The sequence below is a fragment of the Malaya genurostris genome, chromosome 3 (assembly GCF_030247185.1).
Source record: "Malaya genurostris strain Urasoe2022 chromosome 3, Malgen_1.1, whole genome shotgun sequence".
In the NCBI taxonomy this organism is placed as follows: domain Eukaryota; kingdom Metazoa; phylum Arthropoda; class Insecta; order Diptera; family Culicidae; genus Malaya; species Malaya genurostris.
Window position 1 is genome coordinate 244,012,595 of NC_080572.1, and position 25,066 is coordinate 244,037,660.

The 25,066-nt window shown below is 37.2% G+C and overlaps 1 protein-coding gene across 3 annotated transcripts in view; it reads right to left on the reverse strand.

Annotated features, from left to right (window-relative positions):
• The window catches only part of LOC131434795 (uncharacterized), a 76,310-nt gene that overhangs the window by 43,669 nt on the left and 7,575 nt on the right, over positions 1 to 25,066 (reverse strand). For all 3 annotated transcript variants that reach the window (XM_058601947.1, XM_058601944.1, XM_058601946.1), the window contains exons 2-3: positions 12,736 to 13,876; positions 11,938 to 12,214 (exon numbers count right to left, since the gene is read on the reverse strand). In XM_058601947.1, coding sequence (XP_058457930.1) covers positions 11,938 to 12,214; positions 12,736 to 13,861 — 1,403 coding nt within the window. In that variant the 5' untranslated portion in view covers positions 13,862 to 13,876. The remainder of the gene's footprint in view (positions 1 to 11,937; positions 12,215 to 12,735; positions 13,877 to 25,066) is intronic.

Below are 25,066 nucleotides of genomic sequence, written 5' to 3' on the forward strand. Positions count from 1 at the left end.
TAACAAAGTATCCATGAGAAAATAGCAACGAAATATAAAATTCTGTCATTGTAATATCAGAGCAAAAACAAAATATTTATAGAAGACGAATTTTTCAATTATTTTATATTCTAGCATTCAGAATAGTCATGAGCATTTCTCTTATCTGATTCTGATGCAGTTTATTCAATAGTATGTTTTTTGAAGAAAGATACTGGATCAATTGAACTGAAGGAAATCGGAATAACTCATCAATAACGAAATAAGATATAATAATTAATTTGGATACTAAACAGATATCGTATAATTTCTTGATTCCTTCGATGAAATATCAAGAAAATATCAAGTATCGCTATTACAGCACAGAAACATCAAGATTAGATATAACAGTAAAATTTGTTATCATTTTGATCTTTGTTTGTTATTTTCATCTACCATAGAAACCACTACAATATGGGTATTTAGAGTAGATTCCGGAAAACGATGTTTGGGTTCGTTCCGAACTCGAAGATCGCGACTTCCTGCTCATTCATTTTCCTTGAAAACTCTTACAATAAGAATATTTTCGGAGCAGATTTGATGTGTTGGTACCAAAAAACGATGTTTGAGTTCCATCCGAAATCCAAGATGGCAACTTCAGGTTCATCGATATACCTTGAAAACCCTTATAATATGGGTACTCTCGGAACGGATTTGATGAGTAAGAGCTGGAAAATAATATTTGAGTTCGTTTCGAAATCCAAAATATCGACTTCCGGTTCATAGATATTTATTGAAATCTCTTATAATTCGGATACTTTTAAAACAGATTTGATGATTAGAAAAAACAAACAATGAGGTTGTTCCGAAATCCAAGATGGCGACTTCCGGTTTATTGAAGGTTTGGAGAGCGAATGCCGAGAAACGATGTATGAGCTCATTTCAAAATGGAATATGGCATTTCCGGTTTATCGATACTCCTTGAAAATGCTTACAATATTTAACCAACAAATGCCGGAAAACGATGTTTGATGGTGATCTTCTATCTTTGATTTCGAAACGATTCATCGATATGCTTTGAAACCCCTTACAATACGGGTAGTTTCGCATGAAATTTGATTATTAAATATACGAAATCGATGTTTGAGCTTGTTTCGAAATTCAATATGGTGACTTGCGGTTTATCGATATTACTTGAAAACCCTTACTTTGATTGCAAGAGTTTTTCTAGAATATAACAGAAGTCGCCATCTTGTATTTTGGAACGACCTTAAACTTTGTTTTTCGGTACCTACACATTAAATCCATTAAAAAAATATCTATATGATTAAGTTTTAAAACACTGATAGCAGAAACTTTTTTACGAAGTAAATTCCAAATAACGTAAACTTTTTCAAAGAACCATGTAAATTCTAAACATCGTAAACTTTTTTTTACGAACTAACTCGGTTTACGAACGTTTTGTTCGTAAATGAATGTGACTTAGTTTTTGTTCCGATTTCAAGATGCTCGGATGCACCACAAAACTCACCGACTTTCCGAGTGATCGTTTCAACAATGTCCGATACTGTAGTCCTGGAAAGTTTCGATTCAAAGTTCTTATTCGTGAAAACTGAATTCGCTGAGCGAATAAAAACTTTCCTAGATTCCATTGAATGAAATTGATTGCTACAGTATAAACGAGTGCATAGGATTTAGGCAAAATATTTGATTCATGATAGTGACGTGACACTACGTGTATCAAGTGTTCTAAAGATTATATCAAACCATTTTAAATTTCCAAATAAATGTCAACAGACTTCACGCGCGTCTTAATTGTATATTATTTCCACTATATTATTACTGTTTACCACACAAAAAAACGGTTAATTGGATCGAGACAGCCGGCTACCGAGAAAAAAATTATAAATTTATTTACTAGAAATCTGGAGTGTAATACGAAACAGCTCCTATCGGTTATCGGAAGTTAGATGATTAAACATTTATAGCTGATTAAAACAAGTATTTTCCTACTATTTATTTAATATACAGATCTATGTTATCTCTGTTAATAACATTGTTATACCAACGGATTTTCGCGATAGTTGATTTCTACCATTCAATTTATAATCTTGAAAAACAAACAATAACATGGATGAAGAAAAAAATGCAAAATAAATCTTTTCTGAGAAGCTAGGTGGAGGAAATGTATAAGAAATACTATTGTCCTAGTGTTATAAGAAAATAATATAATAAAAACTCTTCGTTGACTGAAGAAATAATTAAGTAGAATCAGAAAAAAATGTTGAAAAAAATTTGATAACTGAAGAAAACAAACTCCTGCAACTGTCACCTTTTACGAAATGGAAACAAGAACTCAGTGGATCTATTCTTGGTTAAGATTTTTCCCCGCCGGATTCTACTGGCAGGTCCTGTCCGTAGAAAGATAATAGGTACTCCCAATCTCCTACTGGATCCCAGTTCCGTTTTTGTGACTTTTTAACCATTCGAGTGAGAATGTTTGAGTAAATCTTAATCATACTGTATTGTATCATACTGTATCATTTACAGCAAAAGCTGTCAAAAACATCATTTCTGAACTCGAATGAGAACTGTATCCCAACCCGTCATATTCACCAGACTTGGCCCCTTCAAATTATCATTTATTTTCATCGATGGCTCACGCACATGCTGAGCAGCACTTCGCTAGTTATGAAGATGCGGAAAACACAACTGGATCGCTACAGAAGATGAACGGTTCTTTCGGCGTGGTATTCGTGAGTTAGTGGAAAGATAATCATAAACTATCTTGAACATATTTTACGTGCTAAAATGACATAACTAGAGAACTAATGAAATAAAAAACAAACGACCGGGATTTAAACCGATAATCATTAGATCACAAAGATCGTCCGTGTATCGATTGGACCACAGATTCGAATAGTCTTACTAGCTAGCAATATGAAAGCGATAAGTGATAATTAAGAGTTATTTTCCATAAACTTTTGCCTATGTTACACATCGTGGATTCAAAAACCTGTCGAACTACTATATTGAAACAATTGAAACGTTAATAATTTTGAAAGCAATTTTTTTTTGTATAGGTAGTTTCCATAAATTATAAAATTCTTTAGACATTTTACCACATGTTACTGCTATGGTTTACGGTAGATTCACTAAATCAAACATCAATGCATCAAAGCAATCAATTTGGCTCTCCCACAGATAACCCATTCGCATTTCCGTAGGTTCCGGTTGTCAAACAATAGGTTGAATTCATCGTTTCGCCATTTCTAGCTAGAAGGAAACTACGATCAAAATCACTGAGGTTAAACATGCATTTCTAATCTACGTCAACCCGAGACCCCTGCGGTCAATTACTGTCGCGATTTACTTTGAAACTTCTTAGTACGTAGTAGCAATCAACCGGTGAGTACATCTGTGGTCGTGCGGCCATTATCTTGCGATGGCGACGCGAAACAGAGGAAAAAAAACGTTCCCAATTGATTACAGCAGTTGGAACACTGACGGGGTGGGAAATTGGGTGTAAAACTCGGACGGGTAGGTGTTCAAATCAAATATTGTCGCATCCGAAGAATTACATCGGAGACATGTACGATTTGCTATTTGAACGGTAGAATTTTTCAGCACATTAAAATGTTTTATTGCCTCTGGTGCTGGAGTAAATATGGTCAGTTAGGCAATTAAATTTTAGATTTATTGTCTGGAACAGTATGATTTATCATTGAGGATTGACAAATAAATGAATAAAATTAAATTTGTCAGTGGAAGAAAACTCACAACTACGAATAATTGCATTTCTTTCTCCTGATATACAGATCTCATGATTCATTGACAAAAAAAATTTGTTTACAGAATTTCAAACAATCGATATAAAACATTGTTTATATTGCATACTGAACGAATGTGTGAGGTTAATTATTACTGATCATTTTAAAGCTTGCTTACTCACTTGAAATTCATCTTAAAGAAATTGAAGAGTAACGTATGACAGTTTAATGTCACGTCGAAGAACAATGTGGTAGTTTTGATGTACAGTTTCTATTACGGGTTGGGTGCGAAATTTTTTTAAATCGGTTTCAAAACACTGTTTTTCCGCGATAAGTGTGTTAGCTAACACATCGGTATTTGACTTTTGTTGTTTTCGTTGCTGTTTTTTTGAAGAAGTAACACTACTATGTTATATCAAACTATCCTTCAACTTACGCGAGAAATACTTTCCTTTACACATCTCAATCATCGGTACGTGATAAGAGTATTCGAAAATAAACAGAAGATCACGAACGATTGCGAAGGAAGTAGATTTAAATGCGTGTCACATTTCAATGATATAATACCATAACACAACCATCACATTTACAATTTAATAGCTTGAATCTAACACGTGGATTAATAAACCCTAGGACTGATGGCGTTGCCAACCAAATTCACGTAACCATCAAAATAAAATTTCATGACATCCTGATGTTTGATCCACGAACCACGACTAGGGGAGACCGGGGCAGGTTGGCAGAGTTTTGCTTTCGGAATTTCTGTACTCGTTTTGGTTAGACTTTTTGATACTCTGTCGTGGTGTATTCATTGAACACATACAAGATTTTTTTCAATCCTGAGTTTTTATCAGGAAAATATTTCTTAACAATCAAATGTGAAACACATCAAATGCATCAACAGATAAAGATTATTAGTGGACTGCCCAAAATCTCTCCCGGCTGTAGTGACAACTCGAAAAAAATTCGCCAACAATTTGCGGGACCTTTGTGAGCTTCAATGAAATGTAGTACGCGTTTTATGTGACATTCTTCCTTTTATACAGTTTCAAGTCTATTGTCTTATTCGTTACGAACATTTTAGTCTTTGCTCCGCAGCTGCATATCCCTTGCCAAATCTTCAGTTTTTTAAAGCAAATTGGTCCATAAAATCAAATTTAAACTTAAAATATACAATTTGGTCAACCAACTCCGTACAAAACTCGGCCAACCTATCCCAATGATTTTTTTCGAGAACAATCACGATTAACAAAAATAAAAGTAAGATTACCATGAAAGCCGACATGCCATTTTGAAAAACTTTTGAATACTCTTTCCAATGGTTCCGTTTTTTGGAAACCGGAATAAAATTAATCCGCGTTACACTTATCACTTTACAACAACTGAAATTTACTCACCAGCTCCGAAAAAAGAACAAACGTAACGAACATCAAAAACATGGAAGTGTTTAAAAAAACATTTTCACTTCCGTTTTGCATATTTTAACAGATTAGTAAATTTAATAGTTCTTTTGTAAACATCTATAACCCTCCAAAGAGCTGATTTGTAGAGTTTTCACGGTCGTTGTGTATTTTGCTCCAATGCAAACGACCAGCAGCTGGACGACATAATCGCGAAACGTAACGTAAACTCGCACAGCAAACGTCCCGCAGCAGAACTGATTCCTGTGCGAATTGACTCAATACTGAAGCAATTTTTCGTGAATTCGTTTGCAGCCTTTTCACAAAACAGCTCGCGAAATAGAATTTGGATGTTGATAATTTCATTTCGGATGGAAATATTTCAACGAATGAAACTATCATAATGAAACGCGGAATTTATTTCTGGTTGTCAGGAGGGTCAAACTGTGGATTTATTTTCCGATATTGGACACTGTTCGGTGCATTTTTCTCGAACGCAAAGCAGTCGAATGCTGGCTTAATTTGCATTCGATTGGTGCGAAGTTCGCATTGCCAATTTGCAATTGGAAGGTATAAAAAACAAATGATTCTAATCAGTGATGTCCGAGCTCAGCACACGAGCTGCTCTATACCTGCAGTGTGTGCCTATTAAACTCGTGTGCTGTGCTTTTTAAACCAGACTCATGAGCGAGACAATACAAGAGCGGACACTGTGTGCTTAGAAATTTTATTATATTATTAAATTTAAAAAAACGGACACTCAACTCAGCACGTGAGCTAGCAAATGAGTCAGCTCACGAGCTAGCTCCCCATTCCAGCTCATGAGCCAGCAGATGAGCCAGCATCGCGAGCTGGTTCTTCGAAGCATACGACTCTCGATCTAGTAGCAACACGGCACACGAGCGTGTGCTTCAGACTTCGTGAGCGTGTTTTTGAAAAGGTACTGTATGAGAGCTGGCTCGTGTGCTGGGCCATCACTGATTCTAATAGGTCTTTTGTAAACATTTATAGGCCTTTAAAGGGCTGATTAGTAGAATTTTCACGGTCATTACTTTTGGTGTGTTTTGCTCCAATGCATCGATTTTGCATTTGGAGCAAACTGAACTGAAACTGAGCTCTGGAACTGAACCAACCGAAATGATACACTTGCTTTCCATTTTGCTTAGTCAACTGCGCAGGCTAAAATAAACAAAATTTAAGACTTGATATTTACATGTTTTATACCTAAAAATAAAAAAAAACTTGAGTTTTACAGGTGACCTATTCCCTCATACGATGCAATTCATGAAGAAGTATTTGGTCAAATGACGGAAAATTTCATTTGTAATGACTTATTGTCGGATTAGCTTGAATTTTACTGGCTTCGACTGTAACTTACAATGTGCTAGCAGGTGCAACTGTATGAATTTGAATGCACCTTTTACCAGCCAAGCAAATGTGTGCTTCTGTGGGTCAGTCGATTAATGGACGTACTTTGCGATCCAAAGATTAACGGTTCAAGTTGCGGTGGTCGCTATCAGTATTCATTTTTTTAATTTCAATGAATGAAATTCATTCGTAGAATTTTAGGCACAATATTAAATGTTCTTCCACGTAAATTTGTATAAACTACGACACTCCATTTATGTGCATCTAATAAGATGTAAAATCACAGGATTTTTTCGAAGTGTATACCCACTAGCTAACGCAGATATAAACTGTCGCTTACTACATCAAACCCGTCGGCTCGGGTACGAGAAAGGCAAAAACGCGTCATGAGTTTTCTTCTTTGATACTCGTTGATACCAATCGTTTTAGAAAACTTTAATTTGGAGTTATTTGTGATTATGTTATATAAACGAAAAACGAAACAAAATTGATGATCATATTTCCGATGGCATGTAGCAAGAATTATGTTGATACGTGAGATACAATCAGACATATTCACGATCAAAAACTCATCACTCTGTCAGAGGGTAAATTTCGAAAAGGTGCCTCATTGTAAAGTAAGTCGTATTCACAAAAAGGAAAATGGGTTAAAATTTTGTTTTATAATTTTCTCAAAGGTGATTCATTTAAAATTTATTACGCTTGAATCCGATATAAAAATGTTTGAATCGATCTAGCTGTTCTTTGTCCCACTTTGGACAACTATATCTCAGGAATAACTAGATATTTTTAAGTAAAATTTACACTGCAACAGTCTCTAATAAAGAATACTAACTGAATAGACATTGTAGATTAGGCAGCCCATAGCTTTTTTAATCCACGTTCGAAATGAAGGAACGAAAGATTCCGTTTACAGGAGCAGCTCCCCTTAACTAGATTTTCTACTCTAAGCACAATGAGAGACAAACTTCTAAAACAATACTAAGATGGTCCAATCTAATGTTGTAGTAAGAGTATCCTCGTTTCGAATTACCATCTCTACAGAATTCCTAAAAAAGAAAATTTTCTTTGAATGTTTTTGACTTTTTCATATAGAAAGGGTATGCAATCATTGTGAAAACCTGACTTTTGAACCGAGGCCCGGAGTGTTGAGTATCATATACCATTTGAATCAGTTCGCCGAGATCTAAAATTGCCTGTGTGTGCAAGAAATATGCACTCGTTTTTCATGGAACCGATTTTTATAAACTTAGAATCAGTTTCCGATTCCGGAAGTACCGGCAATGGTAGTCAAACATTCTAAGACGGAATTTACTTCATTTACTTAGAGAGGAGTGAGCCGATTTTCGCAAACCTAGGCTAAAATGAAGGGTCTAACGATCTCTTTAATTTCTATTAAATTCGATCTTGGCTAATTAGTCGTTATAAAAATTTCCGTTAGAACAAATTAGTCGTTATAAAAGTTTCCGTTAGAAGACTACTTATTAGTATTGAAGTTTAAAAACACTTGACAAGATACGTTCACGATATCGTCCATAAGTTACACAACTCATCTCAACAAAACCAGTACCAATATAAATTTACTGTTACTGTTGTTCAGAAAAAATGATGGCGGCTAGACTGATCTTTGGATTGGTATGCTGAAGAGAAATGAACGATACATGATCCAATCAAAAACCAATAGAGCAGAAGAAAGGAGCAACATCGTATTCGAAAACAACAGGTACCTCTGTGACGTTAGTTCTAAGAAATTAACATGCAACAGTTTATGAAACGTAGTGGGATAGGAAAATAGAAGATAGTGATTAGTTAGGGGTGAAATTGGTAGTAGGAATATAGGATAGTGAGAATAAACATGGTGTTAAGAAGGTAAATACTGAAATTCACATGTTATTTTTTTATTGTCGTGTCGAGTTATAAAGAAATTTCAATCCTCAATTGATTATTAGTCCCTAGCAAACGGAACGTTTACTGTAGCTTTTGAGCCCAGAAAGTTTACGAGAATGTTTGGCATCTAAGCGGTGGAAACATTGTCGGAGTAGTGAGTGTTTAGCCAGAGTAGCTTGAAAATGAGTACTCTTTGGTGGTGAGTTTGGCTCAGTCTGCGCAGTGATAAGCGACCCTGTAAAGCATACGTTGGTGGAAACTTTCACTCACGGAATATATCAGGTGTACAACTCTGCTTCCGCCGTTTTTTTTCCAAAATTAAAAGTTATATTGCGAAAAAGTGCTTACAGATGTATTATTCAAAGTATTGTCCGTCGCTAGCGACAACTTTCTTCCATCTTTCCGGCAATTTTCGGATCCCGGCTCGGAAAAGTCCTCTTTTGACGCCATCCATGAAGCAATCCATTTTTCCAACTCTTCGAAGGATTGAAAATGTTGGTCTGCCAGGCCGTGTGCCATCGAACGGAACAGGTGGAAGTCAGAAAGGGTGACATCTGGGGAATACGGTGGGGGTGGGGCAAGACTTCCCATTTCAGCGATTCCAGGTACTTTTGGACCACTTTTGCGACGTGAGGCCGAGCATTGTCATGTTGGAGGATGACTTTGTCGTGTCGCCTTTGATATTGTCGCCGCTTTTCTTTTAGCGTGCGACTAAGGCGCATCAGTTACGTTCGGTAGCGATCTCCTGTGATGGTTTCACCCGGTTTTAAAAGCTCGTAGTAAATCACACCGAGCTGATCCCACCAAATACAAATCAACACCTTAGCGCCGTGAATCTTCGGTTTTGCCTTCGACGAAGTAGCATGCCCGGGCTTTCCCCATGATTTTCGGCGTTTAGAATTATCGTATCGAACCCACTTTTCATCACCGGTTACGATTCGATGTCCCCTTACGATTTTGTCATTGAAGCAGTTGCTCACATACAAATAGAAACACGGCCCTCGATGTCCCTCGGTTTCAACTCGTAAGGCGCCCAGTTTCCTTCTTTCTGAATCATGACCAGGGTCTTGAGACGTTTTGAAATAGCTTGCTGACTCACTCCCAACGGTTCGGCAAGCTCTTCTTAGGTTTGGTACGAATCTTCATCAAGCAATGCTTCTAGTTGTTCATCTTTGAAGGTTTTTTCTCTTCCACCATCATGTTTGTCTTCGACATCGAAATCACCATTTTTAAAACGTTGAAACCACTCCCGACACGTTCTTTTACTCAGAGCAGCATCACCATAAGTTTCTGAGAGCATTCGATACGCTTCAGCTGCATTTTTTTCGAATTGTAACAGAAAAGTAAAACTTCCCCCAAATGGCGAGAATTGGACACAAAATAGACATGTTCGAGCGTGAATAATACGAAAACAAGAACAACTGTCACTGAAACGGCGATGACAATTCGTTAGACACTGTACACACTCACTTTGAAGGCATTATTATCTATGTATTTTGACCAGCCTCAGCCGGTACAGCCACCTATCGGAAAACGGCGGAAGCAAAGTTGTACACCTGATAAAAGTCAGGAAGAGTATCAGACTTAACCCAATTTCTCAAGCCTAGCCTCAAATGATGGATTTAACAGTTCAATAAGTTGCTACTGAATTTTATTCGGATTCAATTACTGTCATTTCTGAAATTGCAGGGTAAAGTACGTTTAAAATCTCATATAATGATTTAGAATAATACGGAAAACATCTAAAATTTTGGTTCAAAACTTTTTCAAATTATTGTTTGTGTTAGTTGCTGGCCAAAAATAGTGATCAAAACTCAGACAACGAAACTTTCACTCTTGTTTTTATTCAAGATTCAATGGAAAGTTTTTTGAAGAATCGTTCAGTAAGATTTATGAAAATATGAGTAACAAGAGCATCACGACACTAGGACTTTCCTCTTATTTATTACGTATCGGCTTCCACTCTTCAGTGCGTCTTTGACTCGTCAGTGAGTCTTTGGTTTATCAGTGCGTCTTCGATTTATCAGCGCGCTAGCAGTTCACATTGATTTACTAGTGCATCTTAGAAGTTTATCATAAACCTTGAATTGATTGTAAACCTATAATTCCTTTTTAATAGTAACAATATTTGTTAAGAATAAACGTTCTTTAGCCTCTTATTCTTCATTGGAGCAGGGCAAAAACTTCTTGAGTTTATCAGTACGTACTCAAAATGACGCAGAACTTCCGCTTCATGGAATCCTGTATAGTTAACTATTTCAAAATTGTTTTTGTGGAATTAATTCTGTGTTATTATAAACTGTTTACATTTCCTATCAAGCAATTTGTTGGTCTATAATTACATCAGACGACTAGTTGGATCTACACGCACATGCTAAATTAAAGGGTTGATTTGGTCAGTAAATGTTTAGTAACTGGTAAACATGAACTTGATGAATAACTGAACCAAAACTGAAATGTAATGTCTCGACACATATTTGGCACATCCCAGGGTATGTTGCATGGTGTAAGCATGGCTCCTGACGACACGGTATATTTTAATTGATGTTCGTTACAAATTCCGTTCACGTTCACGACGGAGCACCAGTGCTGAGTCACGGGATGACATTACCTTAGAGAAACGGTATGTAGATGCGCCATTTAAACGGTTCGGTTCAGGTTGTAGCAACAAATCAACCGAAATAGTTTAGTGCGGTACGACGTGCAAATGCCTAGCTAGGAAAGCTTTTTTTCTCGGTGAACATCAAGGAATCGCTTTCTGACATCTCGTGACTTGAAGAAGTACATCAGCATATAGTAGTGATGCAGCACACGAAATACCTTCTCAATTTTGACACCTTATTAACACTGCTTACCGCGCATATCCTGACCGAGGGCACATGTTCGTTTCACGCTTCGCTACACAAGTGTACGGTACTTGCGATGGCTGGTGTTGTGGAGTATTTGGTGTAATTATGCAGTGTTTCGAACTGGCCGAAAACCAATATTTATTGGCAAAACCAAAAATAACTCACATTTCTGATTCGCAAAAAAAAATCCAAAATAAACAAATCGGTTTCGAAGGTGCTTTCACCATATCCAGTGAAGGCAAAAAATTGCTCGATTTGAGATAACCCACCAACCACATCCACACTCGATTGATGAAGTAGTGCTGACTTATAAATATATTTTTGAGGAAAAAAACTCACATTCGTTGTTCTTCTCACCCAAGTTACCTCTTGATTATTTCGTGATATCGACTGTTTGGTACCGACCGCTGGAGAAAGGTTTAAATTAGAAACAACAAACACAATCACTTTTATGCGTCCGGATTGGTCTGACTCCGGTTCAGTTGGCACAAAAAACTGCTCAGTTGCTGCTGTTACTGAACTATTAGTTATTGTAGCACTGCCAAAATATAGTTGTGTCAGCCCAGTTAACTGATAAAACTGCACTATTTCGAGTACCTAGGCTTTCGGTTTTATTTATCTACCGTCTAACTTGAGCACTTGAAGCGCGCGCGCCCTTATTTAAAATCCTAACCGCGATTCTATCGACCAAACTTCTACACTAACCTTTTCACATCCGACTTTCCCGAACCGCCAATCTGTACTGACGACGACGACTCGGATCCAGCCGTACTACTGCCGTTAGGTTTGCCGCTACCATTGATGCCGCTACCATCGGCGATGACACCGTGTATGCTGTCGAGCTTTTTCAACGCCCGGTTCGCACGCCATCGCTCAACAAAGTCCCAGAACTGGAGCACGTTCTTATCCCGCCCAAGGTTGGTGTCTTGGATACACTTAAAGCCCGCATCGTTCAGTACACTGGGTGCTTTTGTGTCACCTTCTGTGGAATGGGAGGAATGGAAGGTGTTCGTTTGAATGAAACATACGTTCTACATCGAATGAGTTAAAACATCTGTTTTATTATGTATGTATTAAAAACTATTGTTTTACTTTGTTCACTAGTCTCTACGACGAAACCAATAAACATGCACATTCATCTAATGTATTGTTTAAACAGCCTAAATTAAAATTAAATTTGAAATAAAACGAATGGCATTTCATTTCACATAATGTTTACCAAATTATACAAAACGACTAACGAGAAATAACGCACAAAATTGAAAGATAAATCAAATGAAACTCTACTTCAACAATCATTGCAATGTTGTTTACTGATGCAAGCGATCCAACAATTGGTCAGCTGAGCTACAACCAATGTTCAATCGTGACCATTTGCATTGTGCCGTGTTGTGCGTGATCCGAACGTTGATGCTGGAATCAATCTATTTTTAGCTTGCGACACTCTACATATGCACATAGAATGAAACCAATTGGAAATCAGTCTTTTAGAAAATATCTTACCACCGTAACCGTAACTTTCCACCATCGTTCCGCCCTGGGACCGTCGTCGTTTAGCTACGGCGCTGCCACTTTTTTTCAATGCGATAGCGTCAACACTATTAGTTCGATTACTAGAATCCACCACCATGGGGTTCCCTTCCCCGTCATTGCCCTCCTCATCGTCCTCCTCCGCCTCCTCCATCTCTCCCTCATCCACGAACTCAGCGAGGGAAGTGGAAACGGCTGTTTCCATACCATCGAACCGATCGCTGAACTCTGGCACTGTTAGGAAATTACACTTGGCATACTGGGACTTGGGTCTCGTGCTGGCACCGTTGCTGAAATCCTTACCACCCCCATTGTTGATCTGTTCCCGGTGACGTCTGTTCGAATTCAGTTCGTTGTTTTCCGCTGGAAAGGCTCTTCGTGCCGGAGAACTTTCCTGCACTTTGATGGTGACGTTGTTTTCGTGCTGCTGCAGGTGCGAAGAAATCAATGTTTTCCCCGTTTTGCTGGTGTTCAGCCGACCCAACGACTTTGATCTAGGTCTACTGGAAGGTAGTTTAGTTCCTGCATTCGAGCTCAGATTGGAAATTGACCTTAACATAACATTTTGCTTCTTCATTTGCTGTACATTATTATTGGGGTCCGTCGGTTTGGACCCGAAATCGTCAACCGATTTGTGTCGGTGGCACACGTCTCGACCTGTGTTATTCTGATGGTTCAGTTCTTCACTACTAGGAAACTTTTGGTTGATTTGCGGGAGTGTCCGGAAACTTCTTGTTTCTAGTTTTGGGACACCGGATTTCGGTGCCTTTCGATGACCCTTCTCGAGTGAACTACTGGAAGGCTTCGTACAAACTTCCATGTTCTCGAGTTTATCGATCCCGGTAGAGGGTCGCAAGTGAAGAACTATCTTTGTGTTTGCTTCCTTAGGTTTTCCCGGACGAACTTGAACGTGACCACCCATAGCTGGGCTGGACCCAGTCATTGTTGGTTGGCTGACCAGAGTTCCGTTCACGTATTGCAGGGTACCATGAGATAGACGTTGTTTTTGTAGATTTACACTTGATGGTATTGTGGCGACGTTGTTTTCTGGTAGTGAAAACCGAACTTTTCGGTTGTTTTTCAGGGGAGATGATTCCATGGTTTGAATGGATTTCTGAGGAAAGAGAGAAAAAAGATGGATCACTATTATGAAAACATTGTGGTTATTCTAAGAAGCGCCTACAACTAAAAAACGCTACCTGAAAACGAACAACTTTGCAAAGGCCTCAAGGTTAGAGAGACATTTACATCAGAGGGTGGGAGTCAGAGTTAGTAAAATCAGTTTGATTTTCGATAATTCTGCCGTCGTTGGTGGATAGCCCTTTTCATTAAAGAGAGGGGGGTCGTGGATTCCTATTGCTGAATTGCCGTTCGGTTCATACCAGCCGGAACTAGAAAGCGCAAAAAAAACGAAAAGTGATAGACAGCTAGACGAAGTTGCCATGATTTTCATGTAACTTATCGGAGTTGTTGATGTTTTCACTTCTGCGACTCTTGCTTTGGAAGGGGGAAAATACTGCTTAACATTCCGTTGCGTTAAGGTACATAATTGCAATATTGTTATGTGGTACTCGCTGCCCGATTGAGAGTTGTAGCCTGTCTGTGCATATGAATAGCATAGCAACACATGGCACGGAACCATGGAAGCTATGGTTCAAATACTAAATCTATGATATTAATATGAATGGTACTCGTATAGCAGACATTGTATTTTGTATTTTTGACGGAACCATTACGTATTGTTGGATACAGTAGAAATTTGTAAGCAGTTTATGTTTGAAAATCGGTTTCAGTATCGAGAATTTATGTCAATAATTCTTAAACTTTCGAAAATAACCAAGAAATGAAATCGAAATGACACACATTGCACATCAAGGTGAAGTCATTCAAGGTGTAAACTGTATCGAACCGTAATGATAAACAGAATGTGACGGCTAAAACCCGGGCTTGCAAGTAGTATCGCGAATATTTGACTATACTTTCCTGCGCGATAATGGACGATGAAACTTATGTGCCGAAAGACTTTAAGCAGCTCCCTGGAATGTCTTTTTGTACTGCCGAGCTACGGAACGGTATTAAGGAACATTTCACGATGAAGAAAAAGACCAAGTTTCCGAAAAAAATATTAGGTTCAGCATGCAATATGCAACTGTGGTCTAGTAAGCCAAAGCTTTATCACTACCGGAACGGTAATAAAAGAAAATATTCCGTAAAAAATGCCTAAATAAGTGATTCCTATGCAGCCATGACGCATCGATATTCAGTCGCTTCTTCTCCTCCAACGACCGCTTCGAGTAGTGAACTGACTCCATAATTAGCCAGAATACCACGTTTTCGCCCTTATGGTATTTCATGATGAACGACGTAACTTCCGGCAGGTATTTCGTACTATAAATTTCCCCGTTCACGGCCAGTCTGGAGTGAAAGGAGAGCGGCTTTGACATCTCCTTTTCGCTGATTGTCAGCCACCGAAGCTCATTTTTGGGGAACTTGATGTGAAAATTCTTGTCGCTCAGGATCATCGGCCGTCCGGAATCATGATTTCTTTCGATGTGCTGAGTGTTCTCTAATACTGGCAAGATGTTGTAGATGCCGGTACTGGCGAATCCGGCGTCCAAAAAGTGCCACACGCGCACACTTCTGAACGGACTGTTTTAACCATCACGGTTACAGTTCGAATGATACAGTTATCAAATTTTGTCTGCTGACTCATGAGTTACTAGGATTGATGTTGCACGGGTAGTTTCGTCAGTGCAGGTAAAGATAAACCCATATAAAATCGGCCATTTTTAGCAGCCATTCAACTCAGTTCGTAGAGTGTGTTTGCATGTGACAAATAATGCACAATTCTACTTTGCATGTATCCACTTTCATACATAATACTTATTGATTATATGGGGTCATGCCTCGAAATCCAAGCTTAAAAGTATTTAAGAAGTGCAGAATCGCTGCAAAAAAACTATATACAATCTCCCATTTGTTCATCCAACATTGCAACTTTATTCCGATTCTTCACACTGCACAGTGGTCCGGATCCACAATTTAGGGGGACAAAAACATTTGTGGCTTAGCCTTATACTTTAGAGCTATGATGTCTTCGGAACAAATGATCAGTAAAAGATAAGCCATATTTTGAAGCATATGGTAGTAGGGTGGTTCTAATTATTAGGGTGATCCAAAAATTATTTTCCGTATGTGTTGAGATAGAGGACTGCATTCTTCGGCAAAATTGTAGGAAAACTTATATCAAGCAACTTTGCCGAAAACACTATTGTAGTATCTCTTACGGTTTTAGTGTTACAGCTATTTTAATAGATCAACTTAGGGTGTTCCTAAAAAAATCAGATTTTTTGCTCTAGCTTTCTTAATATTCACTTCTCGATTTTGGTGTCTTTGAATATCTTTTAGAGTTTGTTGACACCAATTTTTTCATGACTAGCGCATTCAGGTAGCGTTTTCTGAACCGAAGTTATGAGCAAAACTAGTTCAAAAACAGATCATTTCTAAACTGCTACATCTAACATTGGACCAAACGAAAAAAAATCGGTTTCTTTCATTTGATAGAAAATAATTTCAAGCATGTTTATAGAAAAATGGCGGAGGAGATATTTTTTAAATTGTGTTCAAACATTGGGTTTTTTCATTGAAAAATGCTCTTTCATGTAAGACATTTATTAGCTATATAATTAAAATAAGGTATTGCTGTCTTCTAGCGTGTTAAAACTAATTCAGCTGCATGATCGGGAAGATGGAATAAACTCACGTTGGTTGTTACTCTATTCGATAATGCTATTACAGGATCAGACGTTAAAAGAAATCGTTTGAATACATCCTCTAGATTCACTAAACGATTGAAGTTCTGCGGATAGAACTGCCTATACTTGCGAATTGATTTATTTCGACTCTCTTGCGCTTCCTTACTGTACATTATTTGCTATCTGTTTGGTTCCCTTGCGATTGATTGTTGAGCAAGAAGGCTGGATAATCTGGAGCAACAATTATCCTTCATCTGTTTCCCTTTGCTGCCCAGAATAATAATCTTTCAAAAGGAAAACACGGAACTAACAGCAGGAAGTGGACAAAGTAAACGCAGAAATTGCAGAGCTTTCTCCCACAGTACTGGGGAAAGTATTTGTATCAACGAAGCTAGTGTTCTGCCTGAACGATACGAAAGTGTTAAACGACATAACAGGCATACACTCCCAAGCTTGGTACATATGCAAGCGCTCAGGAAAAGCTCTGAATTTTTCAAGAACTGAAACAAATGAGAATAATCCAAACAAACACAATTCAAAAAATTTAAAAAAATATCTCCTCCGCCATTTTTTCTATAAACATGCTCGAAAGTATTTTCTATCAAATGAAAGAAACCGATTATTTTTTCGTTTGCTCCAATGTTAGATATAGCAGTTTAGAAATGATCTGTTTTTGAACTAGTTTTGCTCATAACTTCGGTTCAGAAAACGCTACCTGAATGCGCTAGTCATGAAAAAATTGGTGTCAACAAACTCTAAAAGATATTCAAAGACACCAAAATCGAGAAGTGAATATTAAGAAAGCTAGAGCAAAAAATCTGATTTTTTTAGGAACACCCTAAGTTGATCTATTAAAATAGCTGTAACACTAAAACTGTTAGATATACTACAATAGTGTTTTCGGCAAAGTTGCTTGATATAAGTTTTCCTACAATTTTGCCGAAGAATGCAGTCCTCTATCTCAACACATACGGAAAATAATTTTTGGATCACCCTAATAATTAGAACCACCCTAATACCATATGCTTCAAAATAAGACTTATCTTTCACTGATCATTTGTTCCGAAGACATCATAGCTCTAAAGTATAAGGCTAAGCCACAAATGTTTTTGTCCCCCTAAATTGTGGATCCGGACCACTGTGCACTGTATCTTACCTCTCCTGGCACTTCGTGATATGCAGCTATCTTATTTGTGCCCAAAGTTCTCTATCAACCACATGTTCATCACAACATTTCATTACCCGTTGGTACCCAGCAGCGGTATACAAAACAGGCCAACTCATTATTTCGAGTAAGAGATTATTCGAATTTGGGTCAAACTCGTATGACATATTACGGTCCATCGATATATAAGGAGTGTATCGATAAGTAGTTAGCAACATTCAAACAGTTATTACTCTGAAATGGCTTAATTTATTGCAGCGTGTTTTGCGGTGATATGTTTGTTTACATGTCAATAACAGCTGCGAAATCGATTGGTTTCGGTACGGTTTATCGATTCAATGATGAGTCGAATTGATCCGGAAACGCGAAAGAAAATTCTGCACATTTGGTGCTCAGATAGTGGTGTCACGTACAACGAAATTGCAAAACGGGTGAAAGTGCACCACACCAGTGTCATAAATATTATCGAGAAGTTCGATAAGACCCTTTCCATGAAGGAGTTGCCTCGATCCGGTAGGAAAACGGGTCCCAGCCAGCCCGGCCGGGACTTAAAAGTGGTTGAGTACATCATGAAAAACCCATCGGCGTCGACACGGGATTTGGCCAAGCAGTTCAACACCAGCATCGGGATGATTCAACGGATCAAAGTTCGGAACTCCCTGAAAACGTACAAGAAACAGAAGGTGCCGAAAAAGTCCCTGGTACAGCAAGTTCAAACCAAACAAGCGAAAACTGTATAACCGGATTCTACAGAATAAAAACGGATGCATCGTGATCGACGACGAAACCTACGCCAAGGAAGACTCTAGAGCGCTGCCCGGACCGCAATATTATACGAAGTCGGTGTACCAGGACCTGGACGACGCTGACACCACGGTGGCGATGGAAAAGTTTGGGCAAAAGATGTTGGTCTGGCAAGCAATTTGTACCTGTGGTTTGCGGTCGTCGTACAGAATGCATAAGGCTCCTCCTCTCTTCTGGTCGGATTTGGCTTCAGCCCACTACGCCAACTCCGTTCTACAGTGGTAGTCAAAAAATAATGTACAATTCGTGGAAAAGGAAAAGGATCTTCGGCCAATTGAAAGGTATTGGGCAATTGTCAAGCGGCACTTTCGGAAGAAAGGTACAGTGTTCCAAAACATGCAGGAGTTCAAAAAAACGTGACAGCTGCCACCAGGAAATTCACAAAAGTAACTGTGCAGAATTTAATGAAGAATGTCAAGTCCAAAGTGCGAGCGTTTCACAGAAACTAGGATTTTCTTCAATATAATCAGTGAAATGCATAAAAATGTAATTTTTCTACAATATATCAAAAACTGATGTCAAAATGTTTTTTTTCGCTTTTTTATTCAATAATCAATGTTGCTAACTACTTTTCGATACACTCCTTAATAGTCTTCCTGATGAGCCTAAACAAACCTTCAATCCGGTCGTATTCAAAATGAGATTAAAGCGCTACCTAAAACAGAGATAGCAAACTATATACTGTAATCGTATCAACCATGTTTTTGTGTTTGTACAGTACATCCTTTCATCATCTATTCATTCATTCTCTCATCCACTCATTCATTCACTCATTCATACACTGATTCATTCAATCATTACTTCCCTCACTCATAAACTCTTTTATTCATTAATTCATTCATTGATTAATTCATTTATTCATTCGTAATATCATGTACCCATTCATTCATACATTTATCAACTTATCAATTCAAGTCTTTGTTCAAATGTTGCAATCTTAAAAGTAGAGGAGATTTTTTGTGCCCTTTTGAGCAAGTGCTACCACAGTCTACTCAAGAGGGTTTTTTTCCTGCTCAAGTGTTGAAATGAATAGATTACTGTTAGTTAAATAGTTAATAAATAATTACGATTAGTTTTTGAAAGCTATGAAATATTAGTAAGAGCCCCTTAAAAGGAATTCTACATTCCACTGGAAGCTCTAGCTTAGTGTAAAAAAATGCAGCACTCAAAATTCCTACTACTCAAATTTTTTAAAAAGTTTTATTTTCAATTTGAAATTTAAAACCACATTTGTTGCTAATTTTATAAGTGTAATTTAAAAAGTGAAGAAGTTACACCTGAAATAATTTTTATTCATTTTTTCAACTTTAAGTTCCTGATAAAAAATAGTCAATTTTTTAAATTAACAGTTTTCGAGTTACGGTGATATGAAAAAAAGTGCATACCATAACTCATACACACGAATCTTGAGTCGGGAATCCATTAGGTTTTTTACCGTCACTGCTAAATAAAGTTTTAAAACATTTGTTCACGATTGAATACGGTTCGTTTTTGATATTTATTAAATAAAAGTGACTAGTTGCAAAGTGTAAAGATGATTGTTTTAGATGCGCTCTTCGATTTTTGTTTATGCTTGTTTGTAAACAGTTCTAAACAAACCACTGATAGCTGTCAAAAGGTGAACTTGATTCATCGACAGTTCATTGGTAGTTCATTCGAGTGGTCATCGTGCAAAACCTAATTGTCACGAGTTCATTCGTAAAAAATTACTCTTATTCCATATTAGGTTTTACACGATGACGTCACAAATGAACTGCCGATGAATCAAGTTCATCTTCAACAGTTGCCGTGTGTTTGTTTTGTTTTGCGACTGCAAATTAAAAAGTGTAGAATGACGAAAAAGTGCCTGTTAAAAACGTGTTCCACTGTAAAAAAAAACTAAAAAGATAGCCCTGTATGCGTTTCCAGCAACGAGGAGCGATATTTGTATAAATCTGTTTAGTGTGAGGCGACTTGCAATTTTTAAATTCAAATGATGAACCTCTGATGAACTTTTAAACTGTAAACAATCACACGGCGGCTGTCGAAAATAGTTCATTCTGTTCATTTTGTGAGGTTATGTCATGTTCGTGTAAAACCTAATTGAAGATGTGACCAAATTTTCATTTTGAACGAAGTATGGAAAGTCTAGTACATTGCTGCACATTTCTGAAATTTATCATATGGATGACCTAATCGTACAATGCTTCAGAAGGATTATTTTTCTCAATTTTCAATGATAATCGATTACAATACAACAAATAATGCGAATAGCGTGGCAAAATTTATTCACAAAGCCAGCAGGCAATAAGTAACATATTACATGTTCATCATCCCAATGAAGCAACTATAAATCCATTTTCTGAATGAATTACATGGCATTTTTCTGCTACACTTTCCGATGGAGTTCTTATTTACCGCATTCGAATTTCCTTGACAAGCAAATTGTTCTTTGGCTGTATATCCATTAGAGGGGCTCAAAATTTATGAAACACATCAACATTGTCACTGTCAGATATTTCTAAATCAGATCAGATACTTTTAAACAGAGTGAAACTCACTGATGGGCGGAAGAGCATTTTTTCTTGAATTCAACTTTTTCATATTTTTCATTATTATTTTGCATACACTATGAACTGCCATGAAATCTCATTATATCACTTGTATTATATCTTGCGGAGCAGGTATTTAAAATTGAATATCATCGCCCTCAGCAAAAGTAAACCACCCTAATGGACATCGTTTATCGTTTACGATTTCGATGTTGCTCCTTGAAAACTTTCCTATGCCAAAGCCGACAGCAATACTGACTCACACGAGAGTCAACGAGGATAATGGAGTGTGCCGGTTTTTCACCTGCGATCGAGGATAATGGTGATGAAGAGAATCATGTTCTTTTTAAGCATGGTGGCGTGTCATTCTGAAGTTAAAGTGTGTCGGAAAAAAAGTCGACCTTCGGTGTGCTTGTGATGAATGAGCCGGTTGCTTATTTAATGCTTGCTTGTCATGTTTCGAGCAGCATACAATGCCGATGACTATGCAGTAATTGAACATGAACTACCAGGCGCCTCCGTGGGAACTCGGTGAAAGGGAATTCTTAATTTAGCTCTACATTTATTCCAAAATATAAGAACCCTCAAACAGCGGTCGTTATCTCTATCACGTTTATTTTGAACTCGTTTTGATTCTTTTTTTACACACAACCTTCACCGCTAAATTTTGAAACAGATGATCTTCACTTCGCAGTACGAAAATGTCAACTCAGCGTCGGTAGCGTCGTCAGGAGAAAAAAAAAGAAAACAACCACACACTCGCACGCCTCTACGAAAGCGAATGTAAACATATGTGATACAAATTGGTGCGAAAATATGTGAGGTTATTTATAACCTTGCAGAAAAGGATGTGAGGTTTCTGGAAGCAGTAAACTAACTGTCACGCGAGATTTGCAAGGTGACAGAAAATGCAAATTATTTTACCGTTGATTTGTGGCAGTTTTTAATGGACGAGTGCTTACATATCTTATCCCATCTCCGATAGCCAAGGAAGACAGGTACTGTTTACCTCTTGAAAATAACAATTGTCGATGATGTCTGTTTTGAAGCGATTTGAAATCCAAATGTTGAAGTGAGATTGAACTACTCTCTAATAGCTATACCAAAGTAAGCAGTTTGGCTCAAGTTCAAGAGCGCCATGTGAACTTGTACTGATCTTCCAGCACAAAAGGGGAGTCCGGAGTAGCTTCATCCTAGCTTTTACTTTTCATTGAGTAATTTTTGTTATTGCGTTTTCTTATGCTTTATATGAATGACAAAGAGAAACGCTTGAAATTGCTACTACGAACAAGATTTATTTTCTATCAGGCAAGTTACAATACATAAGTCTTTTGATATCTGGATACAATGTATATCTTACAGAAGCACTCCAATCTCGGATGTTTTTACAGCAAGCAGTTTTATAATGTTTTCTTTTTTAGAGCTGAAAAATTCGTGTTTCGTATTGTTTAAAACATGTTATATAGTTAGTCGCGAAACGAAAATTAATTTTGGGCCCTTAATTCAAAAACGCTTGAATGTATTGGGTCAGGTTGAAATGTGAAATGTGTGATTCTACACTATATATTCAGTAAGTGAGGTAAGGGATCCCTATTTAATCTCATTTGTAAGAACGTCGCCTCAAAACCCTGATTTAGCCACTAAAATCACTATAACTTTTTCCTATTACTGCTTCATTCGCCTTGCTCCACGTTGAGAATTGATTCACATTTCTTGAAAATTTAACTAATATTCATAAAACAGCTAAAAACACTTATGATGTGTTCACTACTCTGCTCCTAATTTCATCTCAATGGATTTTTATCCATCCTATCGTTGGTCCTTTATTCATCCTATAAATTAGTAATGGCGACAGCAATCAAAACGAAATATTCCACTATTACACTGAGACAACACACGATATTTTTAGAACCAGTTTGAAATCATTTCATCGTTTAAAAAATTTATTTTATATAGATTTCATAAATTTAATACCGATTTGTACAGGTTCATAAAAAGTGAGAAGTAAAAAATTAGACTTTTCCCTCTGAGTATCTATTAGTATTTGATTGCAGTGATTCTTTGAAAGTTTATTAATCAACGGACAAATCACATGTTAAAGTAGAAATCTTTTATGCAGATAATTGATTATGATTAACACCACTTTATTAGTGAAAACAGATAGAGCAGATATAGACTTTCTATCCGAAGTAATACATATTTTTTATGAAAATATCTGGCATCTCTGTGCACAGCCGATGAAACACACACACTTCACAGCGTTATGTTGACGTATAGCGGAATGAAACCAGTGCGACTAGATTTGCGACTAGTGGAAATTTTCGAAGTTTTTAATCGTTAACTAAACAAGTGGCAAGTGAACATTACTAATTATGAAGTTATCCAGCATTCAATAGTGGTGTAATTGTGCGAAATAGTGATCATGTTTTGAGAAAAATCGATTAGTAGATAATCAGAAACATGACGAACTGTAATTCTTGAGACGAAAATGTGTCCTAAATTGAAAAGTGAGTTTATTTTAAATGAAAAAAACGATCACCTAAGAATTTAAAACCATTTCTTTCAATGGGAAAGTGTGACAATAGCATTTATAATCATTTTAGAACATTTCACAGTTTGGTTCAGGTAGGTTGTAAAATATTATTCATGTTCAAAGTAAAGAGGTGACGGGATGAGATGGGAATAGGAGCTCAGATGAAATAGAGATATAGGGAATAGGGAGCCGTTACCCTATATTAACTACAAATTATTGTTTTTTGTTTATAGAAATTTATCTTCCTGATCCTACTTTCACTATCGGGAAGTTATTGTAGAAGAACTTCAACGACATGTCAACCAATATATTGGACAATCAGCGTTTGGGCCGAATGGCATAGTTTACAGTTGTACCACAGATAACAGATATACAGGCTCACATATAAACTGTGTGTAAAATTTGCTCAATCAGCGTAGCGAACACTTGCAGATGTCACCACGATCGACACGAGGTGCCAGCACGATGTGCGTGCCGCTTTCACATGAGCCACAATTTTGGGTGCAAAATTCACTTCACGCTAGATTTTTGTTTTGCTGTTGGTTAAAATGACAAGTTTATTTTTGTTTTATTCCGATCGAATTCTCGTGTGATTTATGCGACATGGGAATAAAGATATCTTAAACACTTAGGGAAATCGTGTGATAAGTGTTCGAATTGTTGTAGTTGGAACATTTCTCTAACAGGCAGGAGAATTTGCTTATCGTTCCGAAACGTAGTGGAACGTTTAGGAAGATGGCGGCGAACTGTCGACTAGGTGGCAGTAGTGTTTCCAACGTATAGTAAATTTGAAATTTACACAGGATTTTGAAAAATTTTGTTTGAGCTTGTATATCTGTTATCTGTGGTTGTATCAACTCGAAACAAGTAATGTAATGTACATATTTTGTGTGTTTCTAAGAAAATAAAATGAAATGTTGATTAATGTTTTTTGGTTACTTTCAATTGTTGAAGGTTATTCATAAACTCTACATCGTTGTTTTTACCGATCATTCAGTAAAGGTTTTGTCGAGCAGATAGTAAACTTTTGCTGATGATTTTAGTAATAACTAACGTTTGTCAAATTTGAGATTATCGAGATTCTCAGCATTTTTATCTTTTGCCGAGGGGATTACAGAATATTCGACGATGAATATCTCGACAATTATTTTTCGAGATTCAACGAAAAAAATAGATGCGTAAATAAAACTAAGGCCGTGGACCATCTCGCGAATTATTTTAACTTTTTAGTTAAAATTTGACAGTCGAGCAGTTATTTTTGGTCGAGTAGTTAAACTTAACTGATTCTTCGGCTCATTTCAAAGTTTTACGGATAGAAAGTTATTTGGGTTTATTTTGCATTAAAAATAAAATTATATCGGGTGGTAAAATAATTGCAATTCAGCGAACGTAAGAAGAACTTCGAGCTAAACTTACTTCGTTTGACAATGTATTGGAATTTTTTTATTGGGGTACTTTCTTAGACTTAAAGCACAGATAACAGATATACAGGCTCCAACAATTTTTTTCTAAATCC